The following is a 19,808-nucleotide window of genomic DNA, read 5'->3' on the forward strand; positions in this document are numbered from 1 at the left end:
TCCTAGGTTCCTATAGAATAAACCACAAAATAACTGACATTGTAATGTTTATTGACCAGATGGAGCGATTGGTCACTCAATATCTCCCCATGACGTCGTTGATCCAGCTGTTGTAGCGGCACACGCGGGCGTAGACGCTGGGGTGTCCCTTCATGGCGCAGTCGTAGCCCCAGGAGACCACGCCCTGCAGCTCGCCGTTGCACACCAGAGGACCGCCGGAGTCTCCCTGCGGATACGGATACGTTTTAGCAGCGGGGCGGGGCGACGTGGGATCGGGCGCAGGAGGGCGTGCGGGCGGGCAGACCTGACAGCTGCTGGCGCCGCCGTGCATGAAGCCGGAGCAGAGCATGTTCTCGGTGAAGAGATGCGGGTAAGCGTTGCGGCAGATTCTGTCGTCAATGATGGGTTGCCTCAAACACTGGAGCCTGTCGGGGAAGTTGTCTGAGGGGAAGGAAAAGGAGTTGAGACAGGTTCAAAAAGATCAATAAATTGCTGATTGCGGTCTTAATCCAATGCATTTGATAAGATTAGACCTGCAATAGGTCAACAACGTGTACTCTTTAAATACGAGCATCTGAATTTGGAAAGACAGACCACGTACTTCCAGGGGCGGCCATGTTGCCCCACCCGGACACCAAGCAGTTCTCGTCGGCAACGGTGCATCGGGAAGGCAGCGGAACGGTGCGCACGTAATTGTTGATGGCGGCGGGGCGGCTCAGTTTGATCAGCATGATGTCGTTGTCCAAGTTGTAGCTGTTGTACCGGGGGTGCTTGATCAGCTGGGCCGAGTCGATCCACTGTTCCGTGCCCTCGTTGGCGGCGATGTTGTGCTCGCCCAGGCGCACCTGGATGCGACTGGAGGGGCGGGGCGGTGAGGGCCGGCTGCCGATCCCGGCGCCGCTCGGCACGGTTTGACACTCACGATTTGTAGCAGTGGGCGGCGGAGACCACCCATTGGCTGGAAATGAGGGAACCGCCGCAGAAGTGGTAGCCGGCGTTCAGGGACACCTGGTAGGGGGCGGAGTGACGGGGGCACTCGTAACCCCCGACGATCTTGTCGTCCTGCTCGGCGGCAGCGGCAACTGGAAAACGGCAAAATTTCAATATGGATACATTTTTTTAAAAATCACCAAAAGACACGGGCACACTTTAAAATAAAAATGTCTTACGTGCTGCGCCGAGGCAAGCCAGCAGAATCAAGGCCTTCATGACGACGCGTTGGGTGCGGGTGTCCCTGAAGCAAAAGCAGGCGCTGGAGCATTCGTGCGTGAGTGTGTGTATATATATACTGTACATAAAATACACACTGCAGCGCCACTGTCAAGGTCAAGCGAGAAAGACAAACTCTGGGAAAACAAGCATATGGCTGAAAAGACCTTGGCTTAAATCAACAGTAGCCTGACGCCGTCTTGAGATACGCAACAAGCCATGTCAGCAGGAAGGCAAAACGGGAACAAGTTGGACTTGGAACATGTAAAAGGTTTATTGAACATAAATATAACAGAAAGAAAAAAACGCAGGTAGAAAAATATGTAACAGGTTTAGAAGACCTTTTTATACAACTATGTACAAAGCGCAAAGCCCCAAAACATTATCCGTCCCCTCCAAACGCAGGGGGGAAAAATGACAATAAACAACTGCGTGCGGCGTTCTACTAAGGGTGGATCGAGTTAGGGTTAAGCCATGAACAAGTGTGACCCCCAAAAAAGGAGAGTTAAAAAGGACAAATGTCTTCCAATCCCCCCCCAAAAAAGAGTTCCTAAAGGGAACAGTGCGGAAACAATATTATTGTTAAAACACACAACGCGACATCGTGACGGTGAGATAAAAGCGGCTTTTCCGAGAGAGCTGTTCAAAGTATTCGGGGTGGATGGTATCGGCGATGAAGAAAAAAACCAACGTGAGGAACGGGACAAAAGAGAGCGGGTGTCCGAGCGAGTGGTAAATAAATATTTCCCTGCGAGCAAATTTGAAATAGGATAAAGAGCTAACAGCATGTGCGATGGACTTAATGGCTCCCCGTGCGGAGTGGCCGTCCAAAAAGAAGACTCCCCAGTTCTCTCCTTTGCGTAATTCGTTCCTCGGCGTGTCGCTCGTACCTCGGGCCGCGCGCTAGTTGAGGTAGTGGCGGCAGCGGCGCGCGGCGCAATTGCACAGCAGCTTGCTTTCCTCGTCCTCGATGGGGAACTTGTAGTCGTAGGTGAGCTCTTCGCCGCGGTATATCTTGCGCAGCGCGAAGATGACGATGTGCTTGCGTCCGTCCACGTTGATGACGCGCGAGTAGCAGTTGGGCTCGCACGAGTGGTTGATGAAGCGTGCGGCGTTGCCCTGCATGGTGGCGTCCACCACGTCAAAGTCGTCGATGCGGAACATGTAGCAGCCGATGCCCTGTTGGGGATGACAAAGCGTTCGCTCGGTCACACATTTCAAGCCGAGAAAAACATTCGCAAATGATTCAAAACAAAAAAGGAATTGCGATAGTCAGGTTTTCTGTTTTGTTGATTTTTTTCCCCCAATTCAAAAATATCTTCCAGCTTTCTTAAATAGGTTTAAAACAAGTTTGATCAAATTCCTTCAAGTGTTGATTTTATTTTAATTTGAGTATTCATCACCAAAAGGTACAGCTTAAAAATACGTTATTATTGCAAAATACATTTAACATTTGTGATGGGAAAAAAACTGATTTTTAAATTTTTTTTCTATTCTTTTACAGCAGAGATTTGCTAAGTAGGTTATTTGTTGTTATATTATAAATTGTTATTTGAATGAAACGTTACAGTTTCAAAGCATCCAGCTGACTAATTTTCATTAGCAAAAAAAATGCCCACCCACAATTTGCTGTTTTATTTTCCAATCACAATATCGGCCAATAAAAACCACTGTAATTTCGGGGACTCACTTTGCTGTCGTAATATTTTTCCCGCTTATCGGTCAGCACCGAGCGGATGACGGTGCCGGCGTACTCGATGACCATTTCTCCCGCCTCGATGTTCCTCTTGCAGAAAAGCCCGCGGCCATGAATCAGAGACCTGCGGGTAGAAGAGGAAAAAATAATGCAATGAGTGACTTTCACGCCATTTTTTTTGGCGGGGGGGTTACCTGTAAACGCCGACGGCTTCCTTGGAAGTTTTCTCCAGGTGTCGGAATCTCATGGCCATGGGAAGCTCGCTGCTGGTGGCCCGCCTGGTGGGAAGGGAATTCAACACGCCATCTTGATGCCGCCGACCGCATTTTTTTTCTGCTTTGTTCGCGTTGCGGAAGCCCACCTGGACGACTTGAGGGGGAAATCGTCGTCCTCCTCATCGTAGGGTCCCATCGAGTCGGGGGGCGCTCGATGCTGAGACGCCAGGAAGCTGAACATGTCGAACGTCGCTTTTCTGCCCGCAAAATGACGCAAAAGTTTTTTTGTGTCAATACCACATTTGGAGAATGAAACGCAAAAAGGAGGAAGGCAGCCATCTTAAAGCAGTGGATTTCTCTGGCGGGGAATGTAAGGTGAGGGATTTGGTTTGGTTTTGACTTGGCTATGATTCGGGATGGATGGATGAGAATCATTATTTTTAACTTGCTGCATCTCTTGAGCAATTTAGAGTGATTTCAATATACATATTCCAGTCTCCCCATTCTATAATATAAGAGAGATCGACTGGGTTGACCAAGGGAAGAGGTCCACGCACCGTGCGTAGATTTCAGCGCGGGCGCAACCACTGGGGTTGAGAGGCAGCTCCTCCTCCAGCTTGTCGCAGCGGTGGAAGCGGAAGCGGTGGTTCTTGCAGTCGGCCGCGCCGCGCAGCTGCTCCAGCAGGAAGATGACGGCGTCGTGCACCACGCCCAGCGCCCGCGGCCCGCTCATGCCGCCCAGCGGCAGCTGCCCCAGCCGGAAGGCCGCCCGCGCCTCCTGGACGCCGTCGCTCACGGCGCGCCACGCCACTGGAGGGGGACGCCATTTCCAGGTCAAACGGGCCGGCCTTAGGCCAAAAGAAAAAGATATGTCCCCAAATATAGCGCCGTCCTACCCTCAATGCTGTTGGCCTTGACGCTAAAGCCGTCGTCGCTGGTGATTTCAAAGCGCAGGTGAGGCTGGTTCATGTAGTCCCTCTTTTTGTGTTTGGGTAGAGGAGGCTCGTCTTCAGAACTGCAACCTGGGAAAAATAAATAAATAAATGAAAAAAAGTTAGCCGTGCTCAACACGGTCGCGTCCGTGTTGTGTGGACCAACCAGCGATGGGGCACCAATCTGACAGCTCCGCGTGGCGAGTGCTGATCCACTTGTGCGCCTGACTCAACGGAGCCTCCAAAGAATCCGTCCTGAGCGGAAAACAAAGCATTCGGTCGGCGATAAATTCAACGGACGGCTTTTGGGTGGCGGCAGAGGAGCTCACCTGGGCGGCAGCGGGGCCGCGATCCTCAAGTTCTCCTTGTCCACGTCGTGGACGTCCGTCCTAAGTTGAGTTTTCATTCTGACAGCTCTGCTAGGAAGATGACATTTATTTTTGTGAAACTTACGATGAAAGACCAAGAGCCCGAGATGAATCCCATCTATAGTAGGTCAGAAAATAGACTTACTTCTCCTGGCTCGAAGGCAATGGCCGCCGTCCAAATTTCAATTTCTGGACGGTCACGTCGCTGCGTCTTGCACTTTCAACATGGTCTGGTCTTCGCGGAATCCTGTTGGAGGGGGAGGGATACGTCCCCGGTCAGATACTCTGGCGAGCGTTCTCACCTCGGATGCCCGCACCCACCTGGACTGGTGATAGCCTTCGTGGTCGCCGGTGCGCTCGTTCGGGATGTCCATCTTGGCTCTCTTTCTCTTCATTCGTTGAGAGAAGGCCGGGATCTTCACGCGCACCTTTGGCACCGTGCGAGGAGGTTCCGTCGGCAAATCGACCGCGACATCGGGACGCGCCGAGGATTCGCCCGCCGACCGATCGGGCCGATCCAGCCGGTGGGCGTCTTGAGGTTGAGACTCCGCCAGCCCGAGGGGCTGAACCGTCAGAGGGTCTCGCTGGGATTCCATGTTTCGCTTGATAATAGCTTGGGCAGTTTCTGCCTCGGACAAAACCGAGGAGGGGTTACGCAGGACGGTGACGGCGGGATTGGGGGTCACCATGCGCTTGACGGGCACCACGCGGTAAATGATTTTGTTGTTGGGCTTGGCTGCGCTGGCTGCGCTGGCTGCGTTGGGGGCGTTGGCCGGCGGGGTATTTGCGCACGGTTTGACGGTGACGCGAGGGATGGGCCGCTTGCCCTTGTGGAGCATTTTAGCGATTTGGCTAATCTTGCTGTAGGTGGGCGAGTTGGTACTGAGCGTCTGGTACGTGTTCGTTTTGGGGTTTTTCAGCAGGATCTGACCTTGACTGTTGACCAGAAGCACCTGAGGGGCCGGCGGGGTGGCCGCCACCACGCTGGCGGCCGGGGCGGGAGGCGGGGTGGGGTTGACCATTTGGGTGGGCTGCTGCGACGCCCCGGCCTTGTCCAGGCGGATGGCGATGGTCTTGCCCCGCATAAAAGCGGGTTGGACGTTGAGGGCATTTAGGCCGTTAAAGAGAATGGGCGAGGTGACGGTGCGGGGTGAGGCCGGGGGCGCCGCGGTAGCGCCGCCTGCCAGATTTTTCACTTGAACCGACCCAGGTGGCAGCGAGACCTTGATTTCGCGCTGCTGAGGGATCACCGTCTTCGGCAGGAAGACCTTCGCTTTAGGGCTGTGGCAGACTTTTTGGACTATGATTCTTTTCATGGGCGCCAGGCTTCCGGGCTCGGGAGAATAGTCCGGGTCGTTGTCGTCATCTCTCAAGCCGTCGGTGGAGTCCGTCGATGACGTGTTTTCCTCGCCTGGATTTCTACTCGCCGTCGCTAAAGTCGCCCGGTTGAGGGCGATTAATTTCCCAACGGGGGCTTCGGTAGACGCCTCGCCGCATAACGACACCTCCTCGCTTTGCACCATGTCAAAAGCGTCGAGGAAAACGGGGGCGGACGGATCCGCCGGGAAAGCGTTCGACGCGCCGCTATCTCGTTCCGCCTCGCAGACAGACTGCAACCTCTGGAGAGCCACCGTCAGCTGCTTCGCGGGCGAGCTGACGTCGACGTGCGTTTCAGCGTCACCGTCTCCCGCCTCTTCGGCTCCCTCGCTCTCCGAGCCGTCGTCGGCGCCGTCCAACTGCGAAATGGAGTGCGCGGAGGGCAAGGGCGACACCCGCGCGCCGTTGCCGGCCTCGCGCACCACGGTACGTGTGAGCTGCACGCCGTCTTCGTCTTCGGAGTCCACTTGGGGCATTTCCTCATCCAGACGGTCGCCCGCCAACATGTTGTCCGTCAGCAGGTTCTCGTCAAACTCCAGCTTGGCGTCGAGGACGGACGCCACGGCCACTTCCGTGTCCGTGTCGAACACGGCGTAAGGGAGATCCAAGTGTCCCTCTGCGTTGTCGGGAGCCAGCGAGATTCCGTTGGTCGTCGCCACGGCCGCGTCCTCGGCCTCGGACGAGGCCAGGAAATCTTGGGGAAACTCGGCGGACACGGGGGTGGTGATCTTGAAGGCGTTCCTGGCCCTCGGGGAGCCGTGGCGGGGGGAAAACCCGGCCGAGATGGGTCCGGGCGGGGAGCCCCAGCCGGGCGAGAGGGAGTTCGATGGCGACGGCGAAGTCGGCGCCAGGCCGGATGATCTCGGCGGGGAGCCGAAGAGAGAGCAGCGGGGGTGGGCGGGACCACTATCGCTGGGGGAGGAGTTGCAGCGGTTCCTGGACGACGGCCTTCGACGCCGACGGCTGTCCTCCAGGTCTCGCAGCGTGACGATTTGCCGCGATTTGCAAGACGCTGAACCTAAAATGAGCAAGCGGTTAACTGAACGATAACTTTGCCAATCAAAAATCATTTCCACAAATTAAAGGAAAAAAAAAAAGTACTGATGCCTATTTGACGGTCTTGAACATATTCATTTGGCGTTTTAACCGCGTCACCTACCTGGAGACGGGAGAGGTCGGGACGATCCCCCTGCTGGCCTCCTGGTCTGCGTGTAGCCGTGTTGTCTGGATCCTGGTGAATTCTGCAGTTTGGAGTTAGGCGAGGGGGTGGCAGAGGAAACGGGGCTGGACGAGGCGCTCAAACCGTCGAGCGTCTCGACATCTGCGGAGACAAGTTCTCTGGTTTCGGCACACGAGCCCCATCAAGTCGGCGGCGCGAGGAATGACCGTTACCTCTTTGGAAATTGGGGCTGTGGACGATAGTTTGATTCTCCTCCCGATCGCACTTCATGAGGAGCTCCTGTTCCTCACCGGGCAAGGGGGTGCTTACTTCGGTCACCTTACAGGTGTACTTGCAGTGTCTGCGAGGATCCACCGTGCTCCAGTATAACCGGGAACACCTAAAGCAGAGCAAAGGATTTCTCAGCCTCCGGGATTTCAAATAAAGGTTGACGTGGCGAGTAGATTTACTTACTGGAATCCAACAGGATATAACATCCTCCCATTTGATGAGAGTTCCGATAACACACCGAGTTTCTGAATCTGCAGAGACCCTTTAAAAAGCAACGAGCACACGGGTTAGCATTGCGTGACGTACACGAGCTAAAAGTTTTTAACCATGGCAATTTTTTTAAAATGTTAGAATGTTTAAAAAACAATAATCTAATGAAAAAAACAAGGGGGAATAAAGGAAAAACTGAATTTTATATGTTTTAAATTTTTGTTTTCAAAGAAAAATATTAAAAAATATTCCCATATTTTTGTAGTGAGATCTAAAAAATGATGGGTGACAGCTGTCCGTTCTCCCCACCAGATAATCCCACGTGTATCCGTACCAATGGTCATATTAATGGATTCGGGCTCAAGTCCCGTGAGAAACTTTCTCCGTAGCGTGATGCCTTCAAAGTCAACGTAGACCCTCCGTGCAACTTCAAACGCTTCCCCGGACACCGTCTGAGGGAAAACGGCAAAGTTAAACGTGCTTCTCCAGCCGAATTTCTCCCCAGCAAGACGCCACGCCGCGGGCCACGTACCTCCGCACTGACGAGCTCTGTGTGCTCGGAGCAGTAAACCTTCCTGTCCTGCTGGAAAACGCAACGCTCGGCTCGTGCGCACATAAAGTGGAAATTACTCTGGCAGGTGGAGAGGCAGCAGCCCACGGTGGCTCCCGATTGTCCGCAGCGGTCGCAGCGCTGACGGGACGAGAACAAGAAAAAAAAGCTGTTAAATATGTTCTTTGCTAACAACTAATGGCGGTTCCCTGGCGCCAACTTACCAAGTGGCGGCCCCTGGAGACGGCCGTGTGTACTTGGTAGAGGGCGCCTTTTTGCTCGTAAACTTCGGCAGACCAAAGGCAGCAGTTGATGTGGGCCCAATCGTTCTGGCCCAAGTACAAGAGGCGTCCTCCGGCCTTTCCGGACCAAGGGTACAAATAAGCCGAAGGCTCCGAGCAGAAAGACCGGGCGGTTGCAACTTACGCTCGGAGAAGAATCGCCATGTTGCTGACACAAAGCACACTGCCGATGATCTTTGGACGTTTCCGCGTCTTTCGGGACGCCTGCGTTGACCAGGGAGTTCTGGTTATTCTCCCCCAAAAGACGGCGACCCATCGCGAGGTCCATACCGAGTGAATAGAGCGGGGTTTTGGGCGCCGGTGCCCCTCTGCTCTCCCGAGGCAGGTACGCCCTCTGCGTCCACTGCGCGTAGCTGTGCTCCTTGGACGGAGGAATGACCGCTTCTGGGAGAACGCAGCTGCAAAGGTTCCACGCGCACGTCAGTGGGTTGTCGTAGCCGTTACGACGAATCGAGTGTATACGCTTACCTTTGCAGGTCCTCAGAGAATGAGCTCAACTTGTTTTGGTGGTGAACCGGAAGCCAACTGAACGCTTGCGCCATCAACTAAGAGAGCAAGCAATACATATTACATAAGATGATGAAGGGATGAGCACAGTGCGTGATAGGACTGGGCTATATGGCCTAAAAATAAATTGTTCAATTTCTCTCACCACAAATGCATTTTTTTAAGTGCAAAAATTAATTAAATATCTTTTTTTTCCTCCCTCACTTTAATTTTCAGCTCCAAATTCCAAGTCATGGATTTCCTTGTTTGGCATTCTTGTTTGTATTTCAATATCACTTACACAAATACCATCCTATATGGAGTATAAACAATTTGTGGGAAATTACTTTGGCATAATGTTCCCGGGCCTGAATGATGGGCTGTTCGTCCTCTTCCTCCTTCAGCCACCTTCTCAGCACAGACGCAACATCTGCGTGGAAAGTTTTCTGAGTGGGCGAAAAGAGAGTAATAGTTAGATTCTAGCGACATACGTATCGCCATGGACTTCCGGCTCATACTCACGATTGAGGTGTAGCTGCATCCTTTGAACTTCCTCTCCACGGCTTGCAGGTCGCACATGGTCGGCTCTTCCTCCATGAGCTCCTCCTTGTTTGTTCCCTGACACTAAAGCACACGCGCTCCTTAAAATCGAGCCAAAAAAGTCAAATCTATCTTAAGCTTTACCAATGGACAAAGCGCGAGGTGGCTCGTGGCGCCGGCGGAAAGCATGGCGGCGAGCACTCCCTCCAAGCCGAGCGACAGCTGTCTTTGGAGCCGATCCTTCAGACATCCGTCCTGGGCCGAGTTCCGACGGCAGGGGGAACAGGTGAAGACGGAGTCCTGGGGTTGGCTGGACAGCAGCCCCAAAAGCTCCTCTGCGACAAACAAAATCCACATTTAGGAATCCCACACAGAAGCGCGGAGGCCCTATTGAACGACGTTTCAAGGCACCTGAGAGGCCCTCGCAGCTGTAATGGACCCAGTGATTGCAACTCAAACACCGAATCATCCGCGTCCGCTCGCCGTCTTCGTCGTCATCTTCTTCGTAGCATTTGTTGCAAACTGTGCAAAAGTGACCTGCGGAGCGCATATCAGAATACGTCAGTTCATTCGGGGTGATTGACAACAATATATTTTGACTGCCAGTTCTTGGGTCCTGATAAATTAAAAAGTACTCCCCCAAAAATGCGACCTATACACCAGAGTGACTGGTATCAGCCCCCTCCGTTTCGTTGTGCAGTCTTTGGCTACCGTGATTTATACTCCGGTGCAAAGCTATAGTCAAAAATATGTTATTTTTTGTTTTTGTTTTCATGTAACTAACCTTTTTGGCGAAGAATGGCACAATCCGGGCAGTAGTTGTCTGTGTGATTCCAGGCCACGTCCCACGACTTTCCGGGTGTCACGCCGCAGCTTTTGCAGCGAATGCACGTCATACAGAGCTTGAAATAAAAAAAAACAGATCAATATGCATTCAAAGAAAAGAAGAGGGATATATATAAGGCCTACCCAGGGGAGGCTGCAATTCATTGGCTTTGGGTATGTTGGTCCCAAGCAGGAAGGATGGTAAGAAGATTGGCATTTCTTGCACTGCAACACGGGCTGTGGAGAAACAGAACAATCATCTGATAAGATAAGATTAACGGTTATTTTTTTGTTGTTGGTATTTTTAAGACATCTTTTTAAGAGATCATCAGAGAATAGGCTGAAAATAATATCTTTCGCACCTTAGACAGTTTGCTCCTGCGCCCACACACGTGACAGAACTTGCAGCGTCGGCAGCACCAGTTCTCCTTGTTCTCCTCCAGGGGCCGCTCGTCGGCAGAGAGGCAGAATTTGTGAAAGGGTTCGCAACATATTTGGCAGTAGATCATCTGAAAGGGGAAGAAAAATAGAGTGAGGAGGGCAGAGAAATAGAATGGAAATGAATCGGTGGGCGGGTTGAGGTTTTAAGGGCCGATTTACCTCGTGTCGTCCTTTGCTGGCGCAGAGCAGACAAACGGGCTGAGGTGTGGTGGGGACAGATGTCAGGACGCTGAGGCCGCCCATTAGCCACACGTTCTGGACCGCACAGTCCTCCTGGATGCCACAATTCATTTCCAATGTTGGTTCAATATACAGGCGGCCGTCGCGCCCGGTACAGCGAATTTAAAAAGGGAGATATGAATATGATCGGGTCTCAAGAGAGCAACATAACACAACATGGGCCGGGTTTCTCAGTTTCTCATGGTGGGACAAGCTGGAGCAAAAATAACATGGTATTCCAGTACCACAATTAAAGCCTCAGGATGTACTATTTGAAGTAATAAACATGACCTTGATTTCATTTTACGCAGCATGAAAGTGAAAAATTCTATACTATGAGAAAATGAGGGTCTTTTACCCAAGACTTAAAGCGAGTAAAAGATCTAAGCTTACCTTAAAATCCACACGGATCTTTTTCTTGTCCAGCACCGACCCCTTCTGGGGAAAACCATTTGAGAAAGCCAAAGGGGCGCCGACGGACGAGCCCTCGACGGCGTTCTGGGAAGGAAGGACACATTGTTGGTCAGTTCCTGACGGCCTTTGCAGCACCGTGCCCTCTTGTCCGTCTTCTGGGGCGCCGTCGGCGCCTTCCGCTGCGGGTTCTTTGTCATTCAAAGCGTGGGGGAGCGGTGCGGGGACGCTTCGAGAGCGTAAGGTGGTCGCGACCTCTGTCAGAGCGGAGTGCGACTCGTCCTTTGGACTCCCGTGGGGTGGCGGCGGCCATTCGATATTTCGCCCGTCTACGCCGGCGTGTGCCACGGACCGAGGCAAGCGGTGCAGTCGCAACACGAGCACACGGGAAGGGGGCCGCGGAACGGCGGGCGGCGAGAGCGCCACGCTAGGCCGCATAGATTCGCTTTCCGAGCGTTTGGGGTATGAATCCAGGTGGAGGGGCGGTTCGGGGAGGCGGTACAAGTGCACTCGGAGTTGCCGCCCGAGTTCGGGCACGGGGCTTCCGGGAGGGCTGGGGCGGGGGAACGTGGAGCTTGGCTCCGCCTCTTCTGTGTTCCGCGATTCCTGCGGATGAGGGGACTGCCTAAGCCAACCAGCCATACAGGTTCCAAAAGCTACACTTGGAGAGGCGCATGCAATGGAGGCGACAGACAAAGAAGAAAGGGAGGAAGCCATATTGTTGTGTGTAGCACCGCCAAGTTAGCTGGGGTTAAAAAGAGTTGGGAAAAACTGGCAGGAGCAAACAAAAACAGGTATGCATGCGGTTACGTCCACGTATTTATAACCTGGCTTTGCTGGTATTGACACAATGGGGATTTTTGGGGGGACTGAAATGATGATGATAACTATTACCTTGGGGGAACAGAAATGTGCAGCAAGTGCAATCATTTGCGTTTGACATGACAGAAAAGAGCAGCACGTTAATAGGCTCTGAAATGAATTAGGCTATGAATTGAGGTGAAGGAGTTTCCTAAAGCAGCATTTGCACGTGATCTTTGAGGAGTTCTGCTTCAGATTGGCATGGTTGACCCGCAAAAAAGTAATCTGCAATATTGCTGACAAAATGTGGCGTGCGTGCACCAGATCATGAAATCAAATGAACCCTCTTCAAGATGAATTTTCAACAACAAAACAGGTTAAAAAGCATCTGTAGTTTAGAAAGAAGCATTACCAGGCAGAGGGAAAACAGCAGGCCTCAATTGCACACTAACCAAATCAAATATCCCAGGACTAGGTCATTCCAGCACATTTTAGATTGGTGGACAAACTATGAAGAGAGCTTTTGGGAGAAAATTACTTGGAAATAGTCTCAGTGTTGGGGAATTTGTTAAGGGGGCCAATCCAATTGAGCAACTTGATTCCAAATAATTTACCCAAGAAGTTTAGAGGACCAACATGAGAAGAAAGACACTCAAGGGCATCATTTTACCTTGTAAGCTTTGGGTCTGCCCACTTTGGAAAATGGCCGCCGCTGCTTCAGTGAGTCCGGCGGAGGGCCCTCAGAAATGGATGCCCCGAATCCGGGATCTGAGAAACGAGACCGAGCTAAGATGCGTTCGGTGCAAAAAGAGCGCCAGCGACGAGCCTACCTGGCTTTTCCGTCTTGAACTCTTGGTTCATTTCGTCCGGCTCCTCGTCAGACTCGGACTTGAGGAGGTTACTGTAGGAGCGCGGGGTGATGTTGCGCAAGGACTGCTTCCGAATCTTGGTTGCCGGCACCTCCCCGGCGGCTTTGATTGTGCCCCAACTGGAGTCGTCGCTGCTCGACACGGGCGCCGAGAAGCGCCTGGCCCGGACTGACCAAAATAGAGAAAAAACAAATTAATAAATACTACTTTGAGATTTCTTAATTCGAGTCAAATTGATACAAATGTATAAGTAGGACTGCGTTATATGAAAAACATGAGTAAAAAATGGTAACTACTGTGATAATCACAATTAATTGAAGCTCTCAACTCAATCATTTGTATGTTAAGGTACCACTACACTAAAAAACACTTGTCAAAGCCAAAACGAAATGCCATTTTGACAAGACTAACCTTTGAGTTGCTTGACAAAGCGCTCCATCTTTGCCGCCTTAATTCTCTCGCACTTCCTATATCTGTGGAAGGCCCCCGGGTTAAGAACAGGTCATGGTTCGGCGAGTCCAAACATTCAAGTTGGGCCTTTGACACGCTGGCTTCCTTACATGCAACACTGTCGCTTGGTGTTGGGCCCGCCGTACTTGGGCTTGTCCAGGCAGTTCTCGCAAGTGGCGCAGTCCTGGTCCACCAGACAGCCTTTGCACAAGCCGCAACGGCGCGAGCGGATGCCGCCGGGCGCGTAGCGGCTCAACACTTTGCGCTTCTTGAACTTGTGGCCTCGCCGCCGGCCCCGCCGACGCCACTGCGGGACGGGCTCCTGGGGGGCCAGTCGCCGAGCGCCGGCTTCCGCGGAGAGCTCGTCTTCGTCGTCGTCGTCCACCACATCTGCGGGCAGGAGAAAAGAGAGAGAAGCTACATTTAAAATGCAATTCAACAGATTGGAAGTTACGCATAGTCGGTGGCATTTAACTATCGGGATGGGAGAGGTCCTATTTTACAAGATATTGTCTTTCCTATCTGTTCAAATACAAGACATCGTTTTAGGAAGAAGAGGAGTTGCTGTGTCCAAGCGGACGGGCGAAGGCATGGCCACAGTACATAGACCAAGCCGTCATGAAAACAAAAGTCCGTCACAATGAAGCTCCTCTTCACACATTAACATTGTTTCTTGGCAACAGTGCGGCACCAAAGCGATACTTTTTTTTGGTCATTTAGCATCCTCATAAAAACAGTACACCACATTTTTTTTTCAGCAAGACCGGTGGCAGAATAAATTCCCATGGGGCCTTTGGGAATATCTGCGAGAAGCAAATTGTCAACATTTGGCACAAGCTCACCACTGGGAAGAAAATGCACGTTTACGGTTGCTCCTGTCAGATAAATGGCATGTCGTGTATTTTCTCCCAAAATGCACGGCAACAGTTTTGGGGGCGTTCATTTGTTAATGAGAACAAGACAATGATACTCTTAGATTTGATGTGATGTATGACGTGCGTGCGGATTTGAAGCCAGGCCTCTTGGCGTAGTGTTGGATTGAATTGATTGATTGATGGATTATTGATTGACGTGTGCTTGAGGGCAGCGAGACTAATGGTCAAACAGCACTTTCTCACCTCATACAGAGTGATGGCCGATCGACCAGTGTTGGGTAAAGCTTTCCAACAGCAGTGGCTAATCTGTGTGTGACAAAAGATATTTTTGCTGGCAAATAATTAATTTACAACTACATCGAGCTTACAAAGCAGCGTGTTGTCTTTTTTTGTTTGGAACTGTATTGTGAAGATTGATTTGGTGTCGAGGTGGCTTTGCGTTTTAGGAATACTACGGGTGAGATATTTTTGGATGCTTTCTCAACTGCCCTCTAAACTGTTCATGTACTCAGTAGCTTGCGGGAAAAAAAACATGAGCTGGTGTAGATTAGATGAGATAAACGTATTCATCCCGTACGTGGTTTCTTCACATTTAAATGAGTTAAGCCTAAGGGCCTGCGCCGAGAACGCACGTTTTGGGTGAACGGAACATTGCGGTGCGGTGCGGTGAGTGTACCTTCCACGGCGGGAGAAAAGGTGATCCCCTCCCTCTCGTGCAGCGGCAGGGCACTGAGCCGGGGAATGTCGTCGGGCACCATCGCCCGCGGCTGGCCGAGGGCCACCGCCGCCGCCCGACACACGTGCTTGATCCTGGGACCGCCCAAAGGCTGCTCCTGTCCACACAAAAAAAAAAACACGTCACGTGACGTATTATAATGCGACGAAACCATTTCGTAAAGGTCACGCGGCACTTGCGTCCGTGGAAACTTTGATGTTTACCTGAGAGCTTCCCAGTTTGGGAGATAGCTTGGATCTCCTTTTCCTTCTACCGCCCACGACCGCCTGAGACTCACTAGCATTGGTCTGCTCATAGAGAGAGGGGGGGGGAAAAATATGATTTATCTATCCATGCAGCGAATGAATAGCGATTGCACAAGACTTCTCTGCTCACCTGCGACAGCTTGAACTGCTTCTGCTGGTCAATCTTGATGAGCTGCACTTTGGCTTTCTTGAGCAGGTGCAGCATCCTCTTGTTGGCGCCACTCAGGCCCAACGCGCGGTGTCCGCTGGGCACGCTCGTCTCGGGTGGTGCCGCCGCCGCCGGCCGAGCGTCGCCGCTACCGACGTTGTCTGCGGAAAGGGAAACGGAGGTCAATATTTTTACCGTGTCCAATTTTGATCTTAAAATCACCCCACCGTTGCCTCGTATGTTTTTTTTTTGGTAGGACAATGCAAATAATTGCTGTTGACTGTTTAAAGAAGCCTCGCTTACTCATCTCAGCGGCGTCTTCTGGAGACGTCTGCGAGACCATCTGGACGTCGTTATTGACCACCACGGCGAGCTTCCTCACCGCCCCTGGCGAGTCCACCTCTTCTACGGTGAGTCGGTTCCTGCGTCTCCTCCTCCTCCTCTTGACGGGCACGCTCAAATCGCCCAGACGTGTGGCGTCCTCCTCATCGGTCTGCAACGAAAACTGGCCTCTCCTCTTCTCCGCCAGCTTCAAGGTGAGCCGCTTGAGTTTCTTGTAGAAGTCCAGGTGACTCGTGGCGTGAACGGGTCGCACCGAGAACTTTGGCGGGTACGGCGGCTTGGCGGCCACGGCCCCCCCGTCCGCCTTGGCGTCGCAAACGGACTCTTGGGGGAGCGCGGCGGTCTTCTCGTCGTCTTTCGTTTGAGTCTTGAGCCAGGAGGACAGGTGGCCTTTCGGGAAGGGCACCATGGCCTCGTCCAAGAACCGCTTTGGCGTCTTGATGACGCGGGATGAACGCGCCGTGGTGACGGCGGCGTAGTTGTGCTGCTCCGCGTGCGAGCCGGGCTCCGGTTCGGGCGGAGCGGCGGGGGTAGGGGCAGGGGCGGCGTCGGTGACGTAGGCGTAAAAAACGTGCTTTATGCGTTTCTTTTTGGTCCTGACGGGGGGAGCGGGGGGCGAGGTGTTCTTCGCAGGCTTCCTCCTCGGACCGTACACGCACTTGCGGGAGTGTCGTTTGTACACGCGGGGCTCCGACGAGGCCGGCGGTGGAGGAGGAGGAGATGGAGATGGCGGCGGCGGCGGCACGGCTGCCTCCGGCTGGCTCTGCGCGGCCGCCTCGGCCCCGATCTCCGGGGAGGCGGCTGCGTCCTTTGCCGTCTTTTGCCTTTGGCGACGCTGTACAATGGGCAAAGACGACCTGGCGCGCTTGGCGGGCAAGGCATCAGCCTCGTCGGCGTCAGGCGTCTCGGTTGTCCGGGCTTCCCCAATTTCCTCCACTTCTACGTGGTCCATCTTGACCTTCCTCCCCTGTCCCTTGGGCGTCACCTTTGGCCCCTCTTTGACCTTCGCGTCCAGCACGCCGTCTTGATGGACGCCACTGGGTACAATCTTCCCAACGAGCCCTTCTTCCTCTTCGGAGTCGCGCGGCACAATCTTCCCAATCAGGCCTTCTTCGTCGGAGCTGTGCGGGACAATCGTCCCGACCAGCCCTTCTTTGTCGTCTCCTAGGGCCCCCTGCGATTCAATCTTCACGGGTGATTTGGGGGTCTTGGGTACTATTTTCCTGGCAATAGTTTTGCTTGAAAGAGGTGGCTCCATAGCTTCAGGCGGCTGCGGGGATTTGGATGCTGTTGCTTTGTGCGGTGAAAAAGCAGCGCTTGCACCAAAACCACCAAAATCTTCCTCCTGATGGGGAAAAAGAAAAGGACATGGCATTCAAGCGGAATATTTAACCTACAGACTAACCCATCTGGACAGCAAACACACCAAAAGGTTACCCACGTGGTTAATTGTTAAGGAAACTACGGATTTAGATCATTAGCATAAACTTGCTAGCGAGATGAAAATCAACATTTAGCAGTTTTCCTTTAGTTTACATGCTGACGCTTTGTAGTTAGTTAACCACCAGCGAAACAAATAAGACAACCGCTCTGATGTCAGTCCATATGGCGTAAAGGCTTTGGATCGCATCAGACCACTACTCTCTCATCATGAATGGATTTCTTTAAGAAAAAGAAAACAAAATAAATTATTCAAACAAATTAATTTCAGTGCAAATGCTGTGGAAGCACAATTAAAACGTAGTACTTAGGTAGTACGGGTAGGTCAATGTAGTAGTACCTATAATACATTCCTTGCCTGTGCATTATCGTGCCCTCTTGTGGCCACTGCAGAGGGGGCACAGTGTCAGTGAGGATTGAAAGATAAAATAATGAAGATGGGCTTTTCAGTGGCACAGGAAAGCCTAGTCCTATTTTTAAACGCTTATCCGGAAAACTAATCCCGATTTAAATCTCATATTTGGAACCCTAAATATGCAATCAAAGTCTCGGTTTAAAATCCTCAAAACTAAAGGTACATCCTATCATGCAAAATAAAGATATTCAGAGAGCTCGCATAGTGAATAATATTTTTGAACGTGTAAAAATATTTACATTTGACCAAGTTGTCAGGATAATAAAGCGTTACTGTTGACTGCAACGGGTGTGTAACAAACTGCTGTAAAACTAACAAAAACAAAACCATTTCGCCTAGCCCTAATTTGAAGCTTAATCATTAAAATCCACTCCGTCCACATTGCCCTACTTCCAGCACTCTCCACTCTGCGACATTGCACGTTGAACATAACATACACACAAAAACTAATCGAATCGGCGCTTGCTCTCCTATCAAAACTGTAAATTTTTCGGATTCAGGCTCACAAATGAAAATCTGCCTAATAATGTCTGGTTTTGCACCCACTGTGGGCCAGTACCCAAAATGGGGGCAATTGATTAGCGAGAGTAGAATGTTGAATGCTACTTTATTGATCCATCAGACACACACTTTCCTAGGAAAAGACCTTATTGTTCCCATGTTGTTGTGTACCTAATGTTATGGCCGACATGCCACTTAAGAGTTTGCTGCTTTCATGTGAATCGATTTTATGTCCTTGATACCCAATCTTCTAAAGATCACGCAAGGATGCCAAATCTGGCACATCACAGTCCACGTGTAAATGGTCCTCGTTAACTTCCATTGACGACGGGAGACGCCCAATCTATTTGGAGTGGAAGGGCCCAAGTGCAAATGAATGGTCGCTAATTTCACTGAATCGCGATCATTCAACGCAGGCCACCTTCAGTTCAAATGTTGGATTTGATGTCTATAGCTGTCAATGGCAACGAATAACTGAAGGTGCTTATCAAAGATAGCCGCGTCCTTGCTGGAATCAGCTGACTGCTTCAACGTGGGCAGTGTGATAATCAACTTGGCGTTGTAACGTTATGCCCACGATTCGAACATAATTAGGAACATTCAATGACGGTTTACAGAGGTTGTGCCCCTTTTCTTATTTTAGCTTAAAGAACGAAAGGAAGTTTAGCAGCTAGCACTCGTTTCCATGAAACACCTCCGCTAAACGGCTCAAGTTCCCGCCTAGCGGAGGTAGACGGGGACTGATATTCGTTCAAAATACACCCGTTTCCATTCTTAAATGGCCATTTGAATCCCGGCACATGACCGGGGCAAAGTGGGCGTCCGTGTTTGTAGCCAAAGCTAAAGCTACACCAGTGCTAATAATGGATGCGGGGGGGGGGCTTCCACATCCTTTGTAATTCCTCAACAACAAGTGCACCGTAGCGCCATTTCTTACGCGTTTCAATGCTTTTTTTTCCTCTTTGTAACCGGGCGGTTCCACTCGCAGGCTCACTTACCTCTTCGCTAGAGTCGAATCCCGCTTCCCTCCGCCGCCCATACTTGTCGGTCCACAAGAGCAGGCGCCTCAACGCCGGGTCGTCGCTCAACGCGAGGCCGGTGTTGACGGGCCTCGGCCCTCCGTCGGTCGCCTCGCCGTCGTCCAAGCAGAGCCTTCCGCGTTTGCTTCGCCTCCCCGGCCGCAGACGACCGACGCGCCTCGCACACGGGCGGCCGGGGAAGCGAGCTCGGGCGGCCATCTGCCCGCTCGACGCCACGGCGACGCTGGCGGACGACGACGGCGTTCCGCCTCCGGACGCCGCCATTACTGACTACGACGACAGCGAGAAGAGGGGCGCGCTGGCCGACGACACGAACAGGCAAGATGGAACTGGACCGCTCACGGCCAGAAGGCGCCAGATAGGAAGGGCGGACCAGTGCATCATGGGAAAAAAAAAATACACTTCTCGCCGCTGTTTGTTTTGTAAGCGCGTACCGCGTTCCATTTAGCTTTACTATTTTTTGCCAAACTTTAATGAAACTAAGAATGCGGTGTATTTTTTAATTACAATCATTGATATTATTTTTTTTAAGGTTTATACTATACGTACTTTTCCCCTTGGATAGGTCACTGTTTTTAAAATTGTTTTGACAAAAAAACATGTTAAATGTTATATAAAATATGTCCATAGCAAAATCCGAAAAGTGTTAGAAATTGCAGTCAACTAATTATGAAAAAGAAAATATCTCAAACAGCAAGTGGTAGGATATTTGTGT

General features: G+C 51.7%; 1 protein-coding gene and 1 pseudogene across 2 annotated transcripts; both read right to left on the minus strand.

The window, feature by feature from the left end:
• Nucleotides 1-34: 34 nt before the first annotated feature.
• On the minus strand, nucleotides 35-1,316 carry LOC144066727 (trypsin-3-like). Its single transcript, XM_077589995.1, has 5 exons — nucleotides 1,170-1,316; nucleotides 923-1,082; nucleotides 602-855; nucleotides 305-441; nucleotides 35-226 (listed from the first exon to the last, which is right to left on the minus strand). Exons 1-5 carry the CDS (start codon nucleotides 1,294-1,296, stop codon nucleotides 77-79), a joined length of 828 nt encoding a protein of 275 aa, XP_077446121.1. The 5' UTR covers nucleotides 1,297-1,316; the 3' UTR covers nucleotides 35-76.
• A 142-nt stretch (nucleotides 1,317-1,458) lies between these two features.
• LOC144066728 (histone-lysine N-methyltransferase 2B-like) lies at nucleotides 1,459-19,465 on the minus strand (annotated as a pseudogene). The gene is made up of 36 exons (XR_013297694.1): nucleotides 19,052-19,465; nucleotides 15,659-17,042; nucleotides 15,338-15,516; nucleotides 15,166-15,249; nucleotides 14,903-15,059; nucleotides 13,462-13,741; nucleotides 13,313-13,374; nucleotides 12,863-13,069; nucleotides 12,703-12,800; nucleotides 11,214-11,837; nucleotides 10,761-10,874; nucleotides 10,523-10,669; nucleotides 10,305-10,397; nucleotides 10,120-10,237; nucleotides 9,747-9,872; nucleotides 9,480-9,670; nucleotides 9,318-9,419; nucleotides 9,143-9,241; nucleotides 8,778-8,854; nucleotides 8,580-8,707; nucleotides 8,434-8,513; nucleotides 8,232-8,366; nucleotides 7,990-8,148; nucleotides 7,792-7,909; nucleotides 7,431-7,509; nucleotides 7,190-7,356; nucleotides 6,957-7,118; nucleotides 4,742-6,815; nucleotides 4,566-4,667; nucleotides 4,219-4,471; nucleotides 4,017-4,142; nucleotides 3,678-3,930; nucleotides 3,267-3,377; nucleotides 3,100-3,183; nucleotides 2,900-3,029; nucleotides 1,459-2,388 (listed from the first exon to the last, which is right to left on the minus strand). The product of XR_013297694.1 is annotated as a histone-lysine N-methyltransferase 2B-like (transcript).
• Between the last annotated feature and the right edge of the window lie 343 nt (nucleotides 19,466-19,808).

This window comes from Stigmatopora argus, chromosome 21 (genome assembly GCF_051989625.1).
Source record: "Stigmatopora argus isolate UIUO_Sarg chromosome 21, RoL_Sarg_1.0, whole genome shotgun sequence".
NCBI lineage: Eukaryota > Metazoa > Chordata > Actinopteri > Syngnathiformes > Syngnathidae > Stigmatopora > Stigmatopora argus.

Bases quoted from the DNA above. Each gene is read 5' to 3' on its own strand.
- LOC144066727 (XM_077589995.1), bottom strand. From the start codon at position 1,296: ATGTACAGTATATATATACACACACTCACGCACGAATGCTCCAGCGCC. The intron at 856-922 runs GTGAGTGTCAAA...CCGCCCCTCCAG, and splicing joins GCCGCCCACTGCTACAAATC to TCGCATCCAGGTGCGCCTGG. The intron at 442-601 runs GTACGTGGTCTG...CCTTCCCCTCAG, and splicing joins CAACATGGCCGCCCCTGGAA to ACAACTTCCCCGACAGGCTC.